General features: G+C 46.2%; 1 protein-coding gene across 2 annotated transcripts in view; it reads left to right on the forward strand.

The window, feature by feature from the left end:
* Kcnn3 (potassium calcium-activated channel subfamily N member 3) overlaps nucleotides 1–13,576 on the forward strand; it is a 157,272-nt gene extending 143,696 nt beyond the window's left edge. The window contains exons 7-8 of one of the 2 annotated variants that reach the window (XM_021196016.1): nucleotides 1,253–1,322; nucleotides 5,615–5,935. In XM_021196016.1, the coding sequence (XP_021051675.1) occupies nucleotides 1,253–1,322; nucleotides 5,615–5,911 (367 nt within the window). In that variant the 3' untranslated portion in view covers nucleotides 5,912–5,935. Of the gene's footprint in view, nucleotides 1–1,252; nucleotides 1,323–5,614 lie in introns of both variants that reach the window. The other variant, XM_029537777.1, reaches the window with a different exon arrangement.
* Nucleotides 13,577–18,190: the final 4,614 nt, after the last annotated feature.

Here is an 18,190-nt window from a genome sequence, read left to right on the forward strand (position 1 = left end):
CACTGCAGCTCCCCAAACCAGGGAGACGCAGGAGAAATCTACTCTGCTCCACTCAAAAAGCACCCAGTCCAGACTAGCCTTTGACTCACTGTGAGGCAGTGGGCAGGCTGCTGTGGGAGGCAGAGACCAGAGCAAGGGCCTAAAGGCATTCATGCTACCCAGATGCACATACACACACATATGCACAGACACACATGGACACACACAAAGAGATACATACACTATGTATGTATACATATGTATACATATGTACACTATACATGGACACATATACAGAGGCAGAGACATACATGGATACACACACAAAAAGACACACATACATATGCACATATACACAATGACACACAACAGAGAGACACAGACACATGCACAGAGACACATGCATACACATGCATGAACACATATGGTCACACAGAGAGACACAGACACATGCACAGGCACATGCACACACAGACTCATTCACAGACACACATACAGATGCACAAACACACACACAGAAACACATATTTAAAGATACAGTCACACATATATACAGACACATATACAGATGCATAGATACGCATACAAAGTCATAAAAACAAACACATGCATACAGACCCACATGCCTTCACACATGTGCATGTACACATATACATACTACCACTAGTTCCTTTTGTGATAGAGGAATATGATTTTTTAAGTATAGTACAGAGCTTGGTATGGTGGTTCATGATTGTAAGCCTCAAACTCAAGAGGCTGAAGCAAGAGCATCCCAGTGAGTTGACAGCCATCCTGGGCTACAAATTCAGGTTGAGGTCAGGTGAGACCCTGCCCACCCCCAAATAAATACATAAACAAATAAATAAATAGGGCAGAGAAGTAAAGAAAGAAACAAGAAAGAAAGAAAGAAAGAAAGAAAGAAAGAAAGAAAGAAAGAAAGAAAGAAAGAAAGAAAGAAAGAAAGAAAGACTGCTGTTTTGACTCAAAGGTTTGAGGAACCTGGATGAGCAGGAAGCAGACATTGGAGGAGAGAGAACATCCCAAAGGTGGGGAGCAGGGGAGTGACTTGAGACAAGCCAGGCACTGAAAGTGACAAGGGAAGCATGCATGGAGACAACCGCGTGCTTTCTTGGGGTCTAAGAAAGCAAGTCTAATCCTGCCAGCTACCCCGGTGTTCATGGCCCCAACACTAAACTCCAAGCTCAGGTTTGATGAAGGGGTGACGCTTTAGTGTGAACTTGAACTGCCTGTTCCAACTCTTCCTTCCCCACAGACTGCGGGGTGTCAAGATGGAACAAAGGAAGCTGAGTGACCAAGCCAACACCCTGGTGGACCTTTCCAAGGTGAGTGGCATCCAGGGCAGACCTGGCCCACATTCATGGAGCACGGTGCAGGACCAGGAAGACAAGGACAGCCCTCTTTGGTTAGATGCCTAGGTTTGCATTTTTTTAACATTTGTCATCTACCAGTGTGTCCTGTCCTTTAACACGTGGCATTTGTTTCTCAAGCTGAATAGCTCAGATTTGTCTTTGTTCATAACTAACTAGCGAACCAGTTCCTGTTAGTGTGTTATTAACTGTTTATCAAGGCTTTTAAGGATGAGCAGAAGTCACACAAGGAAATAAATACCTTAGTGAGGACCAAACGGGCCCAGCGCCACACAGGTGACTTGGGTTATACTTGTCACAGTTCTTGCAATTTGTTCATTTCCCTGTGTCTTCTAATCCTTACAGCCTAGGATTTCCTGACCTCAAACAGATGGTAGTAGTGGAGTGTGTGTGTGTGTGTGTGTGTGTGTGTGTGTGTGTGTGTGAGATAATAGGCAGACAGTGAGCGTGGAGTTCCTGAGAGCCGAAGGTCTTAAGGCCCAGCATGATATCGCCATTCAGTGTTTCTTGCCTTTACTGCCATCAACATCATAAACAGACTCTCTTCTTGAAAATCAGCACTGTGGGCAGAACTAAGTGTGGGCAGTCTGACCAGGAGGACTCCCTGCCCCCTACTACCTTCTGATAGACATTATACAGAAAACACATAGCCCAGGGCTGGGCTGGCAGAACATTCCAGCAAATGTCAATTGTAACGGAACCTTATTCCCTGGGAAAGCAAAGGAAACTCCCTCAGGCCAATTAGGCCCCCTTTGAAAAGAGCCTGCAAGCAGAAATTACTGGTTGCTGGGCCATGTGCAGGCTCCTCATTCAATAGAGGGATCAAGAAGGCAAAGAAAGAACCTCTTATGGCAGTGAGGACCGCAGCCACAGCTGCGGAGACGCCCCCAGACACATGTGCCATTGGAAGGGGTATTCAGGTGGAGTGTGGGGTTTCCCAGAACCCAGTGTGGGAGTGGATGAATGGACCCCTGGAATCTTGGGCATGTTGGTTAATACACAGAGTTCCAGTATCAAAACCTACTGGAAGTACTGCCCATATGTTAGAACCACTTATTCCCAGGAGACAAGGGATTGTCAGGATACACCTCCGTACCACCTCCCCTCCCCTGCTCAGGTGCTGTTCCCCCACCCCAACCTCCACTCCAACCCCCACCCCACTCCAGGTCACCTCGGGGCATAGTTGACTTTCATTTGTTCTTAATTCTAAATTCTCGAGAGAGGTGATTTGATTGGCCAGTTTTACTGACATATCTTGTCTTTAGACAAATCAGCTATGACTAGGGAAGAGGAAACAGCTAGGATGGACTCTGTGAGCCTCAGTAGTGGCTCAGTGAGATGCCCCAAGCAACGTTTCCCATCTCGCCTCTCACCAACAGGGCACACTGTGGCTGATGCTCCTCCAGCAATATCAGGTTAATCTAGGTTTTGAGTTCATCTTCCTGCAGGGCTGCTCACAGTCTCTCATTGATGGAGTGAAAGAGATGGCTTGGTAGACTTGGAACACTTGCTGGGAGAGAAAGAGGATCTGAATTTGACTGCCCAACACTCAGAGCTGCCTGTGCCTTCAGCACTGGTGGGCAGAAAAAAAAATGAAGTTTGATGAAAAAATGAAGTTTCTAGTTCAGTGAGAGGCCCCATTTCAAAGGAATAAGGCAGAGAATAATAGAGAAAGAGACTCCATATCCTCTGGGCTTTCACATGCTTGTACCTATGAACTGGTGCCCACAGATTCACATGCATGCAACACATACACACACGGGGGGGGGGAGACACGCACTGGGGGGGAGAGAGAGAGNGNGNGAGAGAGAGAGAGAGAGAGAGAGAGAGAGAGAGAGAGAGAGAGAGAGAGGAAGAGGAGAGGGAGAGAGAAGGAGAGAGAGGCTCCTGCACTGGACTGGGAAATAAAGCCATATATCACTGAGAAGTGAAGCCTGTGGGAAGAAAGCATGCACAAAGCCATTGTAAAGACTGTGTGTGAAACCGGAGGAGGAGGCAGACCCTGATATCCATCCATTTAGTCTCTGTGTTTTCCTCCCATGAGACCCAGAGTCCAGCGGCAATCCTATGTACTTCATGTAGGTCCCCGCTCCCTTAGCATCCTGTTAGCAGCACTGCCAAGGGAAAGCCTGTATCCATTGCATCCATCATGATGCTATGCTCGCTCCTTTTCCCTTCCTGCTTTGCCTCCCGGCTCCCCTCCCCTCCCCTTGGCTCTTTGCTCCTCCCTAGATTAAGAGTGTGCCCTTCCATTGCATTTTCTGTATTATACAGGCCTCATGTCATGTATGCTGTTAGAGCTGAGAGGTCTGGGACCCCTCACCCAATTCCTTCAGTTTCTTCAACTAGGAAATAAAAACAAGTCCCATTATCTGAAGCTTGGGTGGTCAGATAAGAACTGTAAACCTGCTTTGTGAGCTGTAAAGGTTTCAAAAATGGCAGTTCTGATTAGGAACACAGATAAGGAAGGGACCAGAACCTAAAGGAACAAGATGACCATCACCTGTTTCCACACTGGAGTTCATCAGGTGCCTTTGTGGCCCAGCATGGGATCCATGGTTTGTCCATTCAGGAGGGACCATGCCCTGTGAGGAGGCACTTGGCCACCCCCACCCCCATCTAGGCTACCCTTTCCCTGGGAGGGCAGAGCTGACAAGAAAAGAGCTAACTTCAGACCTGTTCCTCCAAAATTCCAACTGTAGGGGGCTCTCCTGCAGTTTCACCATGGCTCCTCTGCTGCTGCCTCGTGTTCAATTCCCCTCCCCCCACCCCCTGTCCTCTGTCTCCCTCTCTCATCCTGTTGCCTGCTCCTCTGGTCACTGTGGCGTCCACATCCTCCTAGAGCAGTGGTTCTCAACCTTCCTAATGCTGTGAGCCCTGAATACAGTTGCTCATTTGAGGTAACCCCTAACCATAAAATTATTTCATCTCAACCTCATAACTGTAATTTTGAATTATGTATGAATCATCATGCAGGATTATCTGATATGCCATCCCCAAAGAGGTCTCGACCCATAGGTTGAGAACCTCTGTCCTAGAGAAATGCCAGGTCAAATGAGATTAGGGTATTTCATACACACACACACACACACACACACACACACACCCCACACCACACCACACGGGCACAGGCATCAGAACCCCTCTTCCTCTCTCTGGGTGTGAGACTTGAGAGCCAGCATTCCCACTGCTTGCTGATTGTCTGTTGTGTAGACTTCTGCATCATAGGGATCACAGGGTGTCTGCGCAGGGAGCTCTGATAACAAGTGGGACCCAAGAACAGCAAGTGACAGTGTTGGGGACAGGAGGCCATCAGGAGCACCCTCAATGCAGCCTTTGCCAGGCAGCATGGGAGGCGAGCCTGCTCTGAGGAGTCACGTGTTGTCTGCTCAACCAAGACCTCAGCCAGGTCAGATGACCCTTAAAAGAAGCAACCTGCACCAGGGCTTCTCTACCTCCTCTTGAGCCAAGGAGCAGACGGCGGCTCCTCAGCAGGGCAGCCCCTTGTGGTCCAGGATCATGCCTGAGGCAGTAATCGCATTTTATGCTCTGACTGCTGCATAGGAAGGGGGTGGGGATGCAATCTCATAACTATGGGTAGTTATTAACTCCAATTTTATAAGGAGGCCAGGGTAGGAGAGGTTAAGTGGCCTGCTAGTGAGCTGAACTTGCACTTGAGCCTTGACTTGTTAATTAGGAGTCTACAGCCTTGGCCATCCTCACCTCAGTGTCTCCTCTTGAATCATTAGACGCCAGCACTCTGTGTGAATCGAGAACCATTGAGAGCCATATGCAGTTTAAGAAAGGGAAAGTGTGTCTTTCCTTCCATGCATATTTGCTATTTAAAATTGATAACTAAGTTGGGCATGGTGGTGCATATCCTTAGTCTCAGCACTCAGAAAGCAGAAACAGGCAGATCTCTGTGAGTCCAAGGCCAGCTGGGTCTACAATACTGAGTTCCAGGCCACCCACGTGTACATAGTGAAACCCTGTATCAAAAGAACAAAACAAAACAAATTATACAATTGATCCTCCATATCCATTCCTTTTAGAAAAAAAAAAAAAAAAAGGTGCCCATCCCAGCCTGAACATCACCTGGAAAGTCCTGCATTTCTCCTTTGGTGACATGGGAGGAAGCTGGGCGTAGGTGGCTCCAGCTGCAGGGTGGAGAGCGTTTCATCTTCCCATGATAGATTCCTCTGTGGTGATGGTCTTCTTCCTGCCCCCCCCCCCTCTGTCTCTCCCAGATGCAGAACGTCATGTATGACTTAATCACGGAGCTCAACGATCGGAGTGAAGATCTAGAAAAGCAGATTGGCAGCTTGGAGTCCAAGCTGGAGCACCTCACAGCCAGCTTCAATTCCCTGCCCCTGCTCATCGCAGATACCCTGCGCCAGCAGCAACAGCAGCTGCTCACTGCCTTCGTGGAGGCCCGGGGCATCAGTGTGGCCGTGGGAACTAGCCACGCCCCTCCCTCTGACAGCCCTATCGGGATCAGCTCCACCTCTTTCCCAACCCCATACACAAGTTCAAGCAGTTGCTAAATAAAACTCCCCACTCCAGAAGCATTACCCATAGGTCTTAAGATGCAAATCAACTCTCTCCTGGTCGCTTTGCTGTCAAGGAAGTTTCAGACCAGGGAACAGAACGAAGAGAGATGGAACCGATGAGCTGACTCATGTTCTTTCAGCGTGCTTTGTTCGATATGCCTTGAAACCAGAAATCTAATCTCTGTTTAGGTGCCTCTACTTGGGAGCTGGAAGACAAGGTGACGGGAAGCAACGCCTCTGTCAGGGCCCTTGCTGCAGAGTTGGCGGAGAACAGAAATCCCTGCTCAATCTCAGGTTTTCACAGGGAGGTGGGGAGGGGCAGCCACTCTGAAGCAGCTGAGAGGGAAGCCAGCCAAAGTGGGGTGTGCTGAGCAAGGGTGGTATTAGGTTTGGGGGATGGGTTCCTGGCTGCCTTGGGACCTCAGCTCACCTGTCCTGTCCTTTTGTCTAAGGAAGCCTCTGGGTGGTTAAAAAAATAAAAAATAAAAGAGAGCCGCCCAGAACTTTCCAAAACGGACATACCCAAATTAGACTTGGGGAGGGTGGTGACGTAGACAAATAAAAAGCCAGATTTTCCATCCAATAATACTATCCATCATATACACACACAGATGTTCAATTCAGGTCCTTTTCTGTTTGAGTTGAGCCCAAATGAAAGGGACCTGGTACCTCACCTTGCACACAGTAATTCTGCATTGAGATGATGCGTGGGGTGTGTTTAGTTGAGGACTATAGCAGGTATTGGCCACATTTTGAGCTTCACTGAAGATGCAGATCCCATCACAGTGTCCTGAGCATGCATGTGGCCTGATTTAAATGTATGCCAACCCCACACTGGAGAGATAGGCGTCCTTCTCAAGACAACAGCTTTTGAAGAGGTTTCGTCCAGCCAAATAAGCTGTGTGCGATGGAGCCCATGTTCCCAGGTGTCTGTGTGTGGGATAGGAGGAGACGAACGTGCCCAGCGCCACCATAGTGAATGCAACTATTGTCTGGGGCTTTGCTGAAGCATCTTCAGCCAGCAGCAGATTCCAGCCAGAGATGTAGGAGTGTGGAAGGATCAGTGCCTAACACTGCTAGGTTGGAAGGAGAAAGGTAGAGAGTGGCTCCTGTGGTCCCTTCTACCTTACCTGACATCATCTCAAAATGAAACACTGTGAGAACACAAGAAGCCCTAGGGACATGCGTGTAAAGTGAGAGGACACGTTTGTTGGAAGCTTGTTCCTATTGCGCCACATTCATCTTAGGGCACTGAATCCAAGAGACTCCAGAAACAAGCAGATCCGGGACAGGGATGGCCACTTGCTTTTATCCCCATTGCTCTGTGATCTGACCGTACACAAAGCTGTGGTGGGAAAGCTATTGAGTTTTATCACTTCTCCCATCCGGTGGTCTTCGATTTCTGCTTATAAGAAATTATACGTGGAATATTTCATCCACCTTTTGGTAGGACAAAAGGATGTTATCTGTGTACAGTTGCGGTCTTGAGAGTAGCCCCGTGTCAGGCTATCCCTGGAGGCATCGTCTTACTATGTTCATTTTTCTTGTGCAATGTTGGGGCTGGTCCTCTCAGGATGGGGAGTTGCTGGACAGTGAGGCGGGCAACCGTGGCGTGGAAGACATGCCTTGGATTTTTTTGTTTGTTTGTTGCTAAGCCTCTTGTTTGTCTTTCTGTCTTGCTGCTGCTGTCTTGTGTCTTATGTCCGCAGTGCTGGAGACCAGACTTGCGGCTTCAAGTTAAACAAGTGCTGTTCCACTCAGCCACACCCCAGCCTGCTGCTATTGTCTTAATGGCCTATCTTCTTAATGGTCTGTCTTGATCGCCCCCTCAAGCATTTTCATTAGCTGTTTTGCACACCAGAGAGGCCACATTTGTCGTTAGCATTTAATTCTTTTTACTTGTTCTTTTAATTATTAATTATCGGAAAGATTATTTTTATCCTGAGAATGGTATTCCTGTTTTCAGTTTAACCATACCTACAGACAGATATACACACAGATGAAATAGCCATTGTATCTTCTTTGTAGCATTGGTTGCATTTCACAGAAGGAAGGCTGCTGATGGACCCACTTCCTAGTCACACCTTGCTCTCTGTCACACCTTGCTGTGATCCTGTGCTGTGTGGCCATAAGCATGACACATCTAGGATTTAGTTCCCATTTCCACACAAATGACATGCAAGATCCCACTGCTTCTCCTGCTGTGTATCCATCTTGGTCTAGTCATAGTCTACAATCTGTTTTTTTTGTTGATATTCTTGCTAAGTAAACCCTGAAGGCCAAGCTAGCAATGCTAGTTAAGAGGATGGCTAGAGCTGTTTCAGGAGGGCACCACTAGCATTAGAGAGAGACGTGGGCATTTGTAGGGTGGCCTGGCCCATTGGTATTGCAATAGGTCTGTGTGGTCTTATCTCTAGGAAAAGAATATACCTCGGAGACCGTGACAGGATTAGAAAGTTGGCTCTGTGATGGCAAATGAGCTGCTGCGTCTCTGTCCTGATATTGCAGCTTCATGAGGGAAGTCATAATTCTCTTGCAAATATAATCGACCCTTGATGACCTAGGCAATGAGGACCCGGGTTACCTCACCCAGACGTATCCCTGAATCTTTTAGATGATTCCACATCACCTAAGCATCCCAGTTGAGTGGGGAAGGAGGCTCGTGGATTCTAAGGGTATGTGGTAGTGGTAAAGGTCTGAGTCTCAAGAGTGGGCTGCAATTTAAAACTATGAATTACTGTAATTTTGCCCTAGCCCTGAACTGGTCCAATTCCACTCACTCCTAGGAGGCTGACCAATGGCAGAGGCCTTCCTAGCATCTCTCCAGGAATGTAGTAGCAGACAGAAGCACTCCAATATTTCCCCAAATATCTGGACACTTGAATTAAAAATATAGAGCCACCCTGTCATTGCTTAAGCCATATAATTGCTTCATGTACTGTGAAGTCAGGGATGTACTGTGATACTCCAAGACCACTGAGCTCAGTGGGATTTCAGGACATAGCATCAGTTGGTAATTTACACCCAACTCATTCTTCCTTAGATTGACATCCAAATAAGAATCTGCACCTTTGGCTCAAAGGTCACATGTGTGGTCATCATCAATAAATCATTATGAAGTGTCTGTGAGCCATTCTTACCACCTCCATAGTGTATAACTCCATGACATCATGTCTCAAGATATGACCCAAGTGAACGAGAGGGGCTATAGCCATGCATCACCAGTGACTGTGACCCCAACAGGGTCCTGTGCTGAAATAACAACCTTGTAAATTAGAAGATGTAGAAACTGTATGTGAAATCTAGCCCTCAAACAGCCACAGCACTGACAAATAATGATTTCAATGTATCTGGGGAGTTTCCCCTTCCAAAGAAGTCATGGAAAGAAGAAAACTAGTGATACAAAAATCAGAATAGGTAAAACTCTGAGACTGGAGCCAAATCCCACCAATATGTCTGTTTGTGTATATTTAAAAGGGAAGATGAATTAATATTAAGTTCAAAGTATTCAGTAGAAGACAAAATGAGATCCCTATCGCTAGCGCAGCAGCCTTGACTGACTAGCTAACCCACACTTAGATGTTACATTTGAATCTAGTGATAGTTACCAAAAAGTAATTATTGCACATTGGAAAGGTAGTGATTTGCAGGGAGAAAAATGGGGTTTGTGCAGAGTTCAGGAAGCCCCCCTCCTCCAGAGAATGACAAACAATGTATTCCAAATAGAGAGTCAGTGTTCCATCTTAAAACAGACACCCTGGCTACTGTTAGAGAAACCCGGCTGAGACACTGTGACACTAGCAGCAGGTTGTGACTTTCTAAACTACTGCTTTTAAATGCTTCATCCAGTCACTCCACTTCCCCCAAAGCTACTAGAAGCAGATGAAGGATCCATTAGTGGTCATTCTGCTGTCCCTGTTGACTTCTTGGTCTTTGGCTTCAGTCCCTTAGATGGCTGTCTGGAGGCTTCCTGGCAGACACGAACAGTTCATTCTCTCCCCTGTAGCTAGCTGGTTTGTTCATGCCTTGGGCAGTATCCCTTCCTTCTCCATTACTGCCAAAGCAAACATCTGGGGAGTGGGATTAAAGCTAGCCCTAAGACGGGGGCAACGGAGGGTGGTGCTAGTGTCTGCCTGTGGTAACAGGAAGCTCGTATAGTCAGGCTACGTGAATAGTAAGCTCCTGCCAGCCAAGGAATATGTAGACTTGTGTTGAACTAGACCACAGCTTATGAACACATGTTCTGTGCAGTGGTCTATAGGCAGCCACAGAGGGGGATGTAACTGTGACCTTTTTGTCTTACGCCATTACTGGAAATGCCCACACATGAACTGGAGTTCCCTCGGAACAACATTGTCAAATCTTCAACAGACGACCTCCGAACCAGGTGCCAGGAGCCTTGCACAGCTGTTTACACACTGAGACATGTATTCTGGAAGCTGAGAGAAACCTCGGGCCTGGACTGACAAGAGACCTTGTGACCAATCAAGCTGGTGGAGGAAAAGCACAAAATTCAATACCAACCTCTAGTTAAGATCCCAAAGATATGCTGACATTTCTGGCAAAAATAATAATAATAATAAATAATAATAAATAAATAGGACAAATTAAAAAAATGAATCTGATTGGAACAGCCGACATCCAGCTTCCCAGAGGGAGGACGGGGCTAAGTGACATTCTCCAGCTGTGTCACTTCTCGGATCCCAACCAGAGCTGACCCACCTTCATCATATATGGTGTTTAATGGCGCAACAGAGTGATCGATTTAGTCCCAGATTCTCCATTCTGTTCTGGCCACAAGATAACAACAAACGCGAGTGATAGGATGTTGATGGAGGAACCATTTTCATAGCAAACTCAGAAATGGAGGTGTTTATATTCCTAACCAGATGGGCTTCAGTATGAATTTGCATCTTGCCTCTGTACTGCTTGCTATTTTTTAAATGATAGGAGAAAGCATAACAGTTTATTTTAAATATGAAATATATTGCTATATTATAAAATATATTGTAACTTTCGATTAACATTTTGTATTGAGCTAGTCTTTAGCAGGCTGGGTGACAGCCTGCTTTCTTTCCTAACAACTGTTTCTGGGTACACATCACTGTTAGCAGTTGCCTGACCCCCAAACCCAGGGTCCTGGTTCCACAGCAGGCCAGACGGCCATATTCTCATTCTCCAAGACTGAACAGTAGAGACAAAAATAGCCATGAGATAAGCATAGAAGAATAATTCCACCCTAAATTCTACCAAGCCATTCCAGAAGCGATTTGTGAAGCCATCACTCCTTAAGTAGCCGTCAACAGTTTAGTAAAAGCGTAGACTCTTTTTATCTAAATGCAAAGGGACCATTCTGTACGTTTTTTGCCTCAGGCAGAGCCAACCAGCTTTCCTCTGGCAACATCAGAATTGGGCATTAAAAAAAAAAAAAAAAAAAAAAAAAAGAGTCTTGTTTACTCTGCCTCAAAATACTAAAATTTCTGAGCATTGAGTTTCTCTATATACGAGGACAACCAAGATTAGAATTCTCTCCAGGCAGGGCCCAGTGAGAACTGAGGTGCAGGTGTGCCTCTCTGAGTTGACAATCTCTTGAAGGAGGATGTGGTTCAGGAAGGGGAAAATCAAGGTTTCCACAGTTTGTCCTTGGTGCTGGAGGAGGAGGCAGGACGTGCACAGCAAGACTCAGTAAAGAGCCAGCTTCCTCATTTCCTATTCACTGTAGCTAGGGGGAGACGGTTCTGAATATCACATTTCCTCTTATGGCAAAAATGAGCAGCCCATGAAACCCACTCACTCCTTTTCGATACAGTACCTTAGATATACGTGCAGAACTACAGAGTTCCTTCCTTTGAATTGCCAGGGTCCTATTCTATATTAAAATAGATGAAGGATGTCTTCCCTAAATCTGCACATCTCCCGATGAGGACCTTGCTTGATGGCATCACTTCTGCACAACACAGGACAGGTGCAGACCAAGGAGCATCAAGGGAGAGTTACCTGCCTGCCTCTTCCCTTTGTAAACTCTGGAAATGCACACAGGTCCACAGATCATGCAAGACTGTAGGTGCTACCCTGGGAAAGAGACTAGAAGTCTCTAAGGTTCCCTGAACTTCAGCCGTAGCACCTGTTAGTCATGCCTAATGACAGACAAGTTTCTAAACATCCAGTTTCAATCAGCTGGAGTAGCCAGGGCTGTCTGTGTGAGCAAGTCACGTTTGTTTCTCTCGGCATCCGCATTACTCTTCAGTTATGTGCTAGACTGAGCACCATTAAAGCCATCAGAACCCCAGGGCACCTGTTTTTAACACATTACTTACTCGCTGGGTAATGGAAATGAGCTAACTCTCAATTTGGTAATTGACTGAGAGATATTGATTTGTTTCTTTATACATCTCCTGCTCAAAATGGAGCTCTTTTGGCTTTTACTTCTAGTGATCTATAGACTGGCTAAGATGTTTACATGTATAAGAGAACACATCCTTTCCCATCAAAGATGTAACTGATCCACAATCAAGGAAACTAACCCAAATTCTAGTTTTGGTGGAAACAAGCTCTGGACAATAATTCATGTGCGTAGCCACATGCTAATCCTTGGTACTCCAGGTGAGACCAAAGACCGGTGGCATTCACGTCTCCCACAAACCTGTCAGAAACAGGCTCCCCGTGCCAGGCCCACTCAGTCACAATTAGCATTTTACCCAGAGCTCCTGGTGATCTGTATACAACCAACGCTGAGAAGTGCTGGCCTCACTGTACTGCAATGGTAACCAATAATTCAGCTATTTCTTTCTCAGATCTCAGTTACCAAACTGTTTGATGATAGACAGCTCTTATATGATTGTAAGGATAAAGATGGGTTTAATGTGATTGTGAGTATAAAGATGGGTGTTATCTTAAAATTCCATTTGATATTGCACAGTTTAAATGACATACATGAACTGTAATGTCAATTGGAGGTGGCTTTTCTCTAGTCTGATGTGAAAAACCACTCAAGTGACAGCTTTGAGCCACCTCAAAGCCCCCTTTTAGACTATGATCATGGGCCTTCAGCGTATAAGGTGGAGCCATGGACGAGCCCTGGATAGAAGGCTCCCTCCCAAGTCTCTCCTCCGCATACTGCAGAAATGGGATGTTCCTGGTTCCCTGTCCCTCCATGAGGAAGCCAGCATCTCTCAGTGAGGACTCTCCTTAGACATTCAGACACATTCCTAATCTCCTGAGGCTTCTCCTATTTGTCACAGCAAGCAGGGCAAGGAGAGATGTGAATTCTGATATTGGCACCCTAAATTGATATGTACCCAGAAACAGTTATGTTCTAAATTAATGGCTTTAACCTGTTCATTGTAAAAAGTGCCTTGGACTTCAATCTAAAGAGGTCAGTATAAATATGTATGTGTGTGTGTGATGTGTATGTAGGCAAATATTTACATATTTATACATACACAGGTGCATACACATATACCTGCACATTCATATATAATATATACATATATATATAAATGCTTCATAATATATCATATTGCTATTCACAGCTTCTTATTTTGTTTGGTCCTATGTTTATTTGTTTAGTGAGATCTTTACATAGAAAGGTTCTATTTAGGACATGGATGTATTTTTTGTTTGTTTTTTACTTTTTATTAAAAAGGTAAAGGATATTAAAAGATTAAAAAAAAAAGCAAAGTGCCTGAAAGTTTTGAATGGAGTTGTGATAAACTTACACAAGTCACCAAAGAAGAAACTAATTTTCGTTTGAGAAATATTTTTCTGTTTCTGTGACTTTGTTTTCCGTGAAGGAAGCACAAATAAGAACAGATGAAGCGACTTTGTGCCATCCATTAGAATCGACATCTGTTGTCTCTACAAGACAACTCTAAGATCTTTATTCAGTTGGGTGCCTACCTTTTCACACATCTGGGTCAGAAGGGCCTGTTCCTGCGTGGCAGCACGATTTGGCTAGTGTTGGACCTCATCCTTGAGAGGCGGCATGGTTTGGCTGGGGATGTTCTTTGTGTCCCTTACTGGGAAAAGGCAGACTCTCTTACAGGGGGCGAGGCTCAGACCTATGGCAGATGTAGCTCCCGACAACACCGGAAGTCCAATGGGGAGCCCCTCCTCCTTGCCCGGGTGGACACCTCTGTTTTGAAGCCCCCTGGAGCTCTCTGGGCCATGCCTTTCTACAGTGATGGCCTCAGCCCCTCTGCCTGAGCCCCAGCTCCCCTCACACTCCCCAAATGATAGGATCAAAATCTCCAGAGGGGTTTTCGGGTTCCCAGGGCCCAGCTCACCAGGTGAGGAAGCATCATGTACTTCTTCAAGCCAGTTAAGTCTGTCTTGCAACCTATGGTGACTCTCGGGCAGCAGCCGGGACCAAGTCAGAGTCCAGATCCTGCAGTCAGAAGGGTCAAGTGCTCCTTTGAAATTCCATCCGTGATCATAGGCAGCCATGGTGTTAACAGGAAGACCCTGTGTGCATCTGGGAACCAGAAAGACACCACGTCCAGGAGCTTCAAGCTGCAGGCACATGCAAACGACTGTCACTTGATAGGTCTGAGCACAGGAGATACACAGGAAACAGAGGTCCTGCCCTGAAACCCTGGACCCTTATTTTCCTTTTCTATGAATTTTCCAGAGCTCTAGATAGAAACTTATCGCTATCATGTGCCTGAGGTGCTTTCATGTAGAGGGCTTAATATTTGGAAAGTTTTCCAGGTTTTGGACCAAATTTTTATTTTCCAAAAACTCGTCTATCTCTACTTCTATTGCTGCTCATTCCCGAGAGGGCTCTCCTAAAAATCCCCTTGGAAACAGAAATGTATTTTCTGACTCTGTGATTACTAAACAACCATTATTTATGTTTCTGATCAATAACATTTCCTGGTTAACAGGAATCCCGGGGCCCACCTCCCATCCATCACTCAGCTTCTCATCCGTGCACCCCAGGTACTAACGTTACCCATTCTGTTTAACCCCTCACCTCGGTGAGCCACTTGCTGCCCAATTTCCTGTGGCCTCATTTTCCCACTGGAAGAATGAGTATACTATCTGACATCCTCCCTCCCAGGGTGAAGTCAGTAAATTAACCAGCCTAAGGCATCAGAGTATGTGCATTGTAGCGGGGTGGTTAGTAAGTTGAAATATCTGGGGGAGACTACATTTCTCCTCTGTGCAAAGGACAGGAGTGTGATACTGAAGGGCTCACTCAGTCTGTGGCCTTCCTCGCTCCTGAATGGATGCTGAGGAACGTGTATGCACACATGCTGTAGCATGTACTGGTAAGATATGACAGCATTAAATAAACACGAGGAAAGAAAAACCACACACACAACCCTCTAAAAATCAACCAACTCTTTCCTCTCATCTCTTCCCTTTTCTCCTTTTTTTTTTTTTAAAGATACATCACCCAGACTTAAGATCCTCATCCTCCAGAGTGCTGGAGTTTTTACATGTTCAGTATTAAACAGGATATTTTAAAAGCGTTTGTATGTGTGTGCTGTGTGTGCACACGGGTGCATGGTCACGGAGGTTGAGAGTGATGTCTACAACCTCCTCAGTCTCTCTCCACAGGGTCTATTCATTGAGGCAGGGTCTCCAGCTGAACCCAGAACTTGCTGTTTCCACTAGTCTGGCTAGCCAGCTTGTTTGAGGGATCCCCTGTTGGCACCTTTCGAGAGAACCGGAGTTGTTGATGAATGCCAAGCCTCTCCAGCATTTATGTATGTTCCGGGAAGTCTGGTAGTCAGCCTGTCTGGCAGGCACTCTAACCACTGAGTGATCTCCCCAGCTTCTTAAACAGGAATTTTTTAAAGGAGGAATTTTTAGCCAGGCAATGATGTCTCGTGCCTTTAATCTTAGCATTTGGGAGGCAGAGGCAGGAGGATCTCTGTGAGCTTTAGGCCAGCCAGAGGCAAACCCACCCCTCTGTTCTGCTATGCCTTAGGCAGTGACTCCAAACATCTGAGCAGAGACAGACATCTTTGCTGCACGGTACAACTCTCTTGGGAGCTTTAGAAGACACTCTCGCTGGTCCACTTAGCCCCGCAGAGTCCACAGGATGTCTAGGGTGGAGCTTAGGTCCTGAGGGTGTTCCTAAGGGTTAGCTGAGTTGGCTGTGGGAATGGATGCTTGTGAAGGCATCTGCCTGTGCCCAGCCTGGCCCCAAGTTCCTGGCAACGTTGTTTTCATCCAGCAGAGAGGCTGGGAGAGAGGGTTGTGGAAGGACACAATGTTGGGGTTGATGGTGTTTGATGCCTCTCTTTTCAATCCTCGGTGCACAAACCTGCACTAATTTGCACTCAAGTGCTGTTTGCATAAGCAGACAACGCCACCAGGTTATCCTGGCTCAGCAGCTCTCTGGCTGACTGCTCTGGCTTCTGCTGGCACAGCCGGTCTGGACATCCTGCCTTTCTTTGGCCTTACCCCAAAAAAGGTGATGGGGGAGGATTATCTTTTTTCTTTTCTTTTCTTTTCTTTTCTTTTCTTTTCTTTTCTTTTCTTTTCTTTTCTTTTCTTTTCTTTTCTTTTCCCTTTTTTGAGACAGGGTTTCTCTGTGTAGCCCTGGCTGTCCTAGAACTCGCTCTGTAGATCAAGCTGGCCTTGAACTCATAGAGATCTACCTGCCCCTGCTTCCCAAGTGCTGGGACAAAAGGCATCTTCCAACTTCACCCAACCTGGTGTCTTTTATTAGGGAAAAAAAAAGGTTAAAATTAAAAATAACACACTGTCCTTGCTAGTGGGTATGTCACTGAATTTAACAGAAAAAGTGTATTGGGTATCACACCCATTTGTCTTTTTGAAATTACATCCAATCATAATAAAATTCTGTCTCTTATCTTGAAAAAAAAAAAAAAAACGGACCCATTATTACATTACATCTAATTGAGGGTTAGAAAGCAGAGCATTAGGATGCAAAGGTGGCTCCAGTTCTTCAAAATGGAGAATTTGACTAACTGCAGGGCACAGGACTCATGGGCGAGGTGACTCCTGCAGGTCAACAGGACTAGAACAGTATAAGAGAGAGAATCATGGTGTCTTAGTTAGGGTTTCATTGCTGTGAAGAGACACCACGACCAAGGCAACTCTTATAAGGGCAACATTTAACTGGGGCTGGCTTACAGTTTCAGAGGGTCAGTCCGTTATCATCATGGCTGGAGACATGGCAGCGTCCTGGCAGACGCGGTAGTAGAAGAGCCGAGAGTTCTACATCAGAAGGCAGCCAGGCTGGGGCTCTAATTCCACTGGCCAGACCTCCAAGCCCCACCTCCACAGTGACATACTTCCTCTAACAAGGCCATACCTCCTCTGATAAGACCGCACATCCTAACAGTGCCATTTTCCACGGGCCAAGCATATTAAAACCACCACACATGGCTTCAACTTCTAGGAAAAGGCTTATGTATATGTCTATCAACAGCAACAAAGGGAGAAGGGGCTGGATGGGTGACTTAGCTGCTGAGAGCACTGGCTGATCTTGCAGAAGACTCCTTTTCAGTTTCCAGTATCCACATGGCAGCTCATAACCGACCATCTGTATCTCCAGTTCCAGGGGATCTGACACCCTTCGCTGGTCCATGGGTGCACACACACAGACACACCTGGTGCACATACACAGACACAGCAAAAACATTCATACTCATAAACAAAATAAGCGACAAATCACTGGCCCTGAAATTCAGGTGCTGGTGAGAAGAACAGGCTGTCCATCCACCCAGCTCACAGCCCTCTCTGCCTGTATTAGTTTCTTGGTTGTTTGCTATGATCAAAGGGTTTGTTTTGACTCATGGTTTAAGAGCGCCGCCCATCAAGGTAGGTAAGGTGGGACCTCGAGGCATCTGGCCACGCTGTACCCACAGTCAGGAAGCAGAGAGCGATGCCTGCTGGTGCTCAGCTCATTTTCTCCCTTCTCTGCGATCCAGAAGCCCAGCCCACGGAATGACGGACATTTGGGATGGCTTTCCCCACCCCCACCACTCAGTAAAACCTCTTTAAGACACCCCCCCTCAACAGACATCCCATAAGTTTATGACCTAGGTAATCCTAGGTAATTCTGAATCCCATCAAATTGACAATAAAAATTCACATCACATTGCCTTTCACATAGGAAGTGAAAGTTCAGGAGGGACAGCTTTCCTGAAATCATTGAGACACTGAAAAAACCAAGATAGAAACCATGTCTTATCATCCTGAGACTGGAGGCTTGATCACATAGCAGGCACTGACCTTATCATGATCCACCTGCCTCTACCTTAAGAGTTCTGGGATTACAGTGTGTGTGTG

The sequence above is a fragment of the Mus pahari genome, chromosome 4, assembly GCF_900095145.1.
Source record: "Mus pahari chromosome 4, PAHARI_EIJ_v1.1, whole genome shotgun sequence".
NCBI lineage: Eukaryota > Metazoa > Chordata > Mammalia > Rodentia > Muridae > Mus > Mus pahari.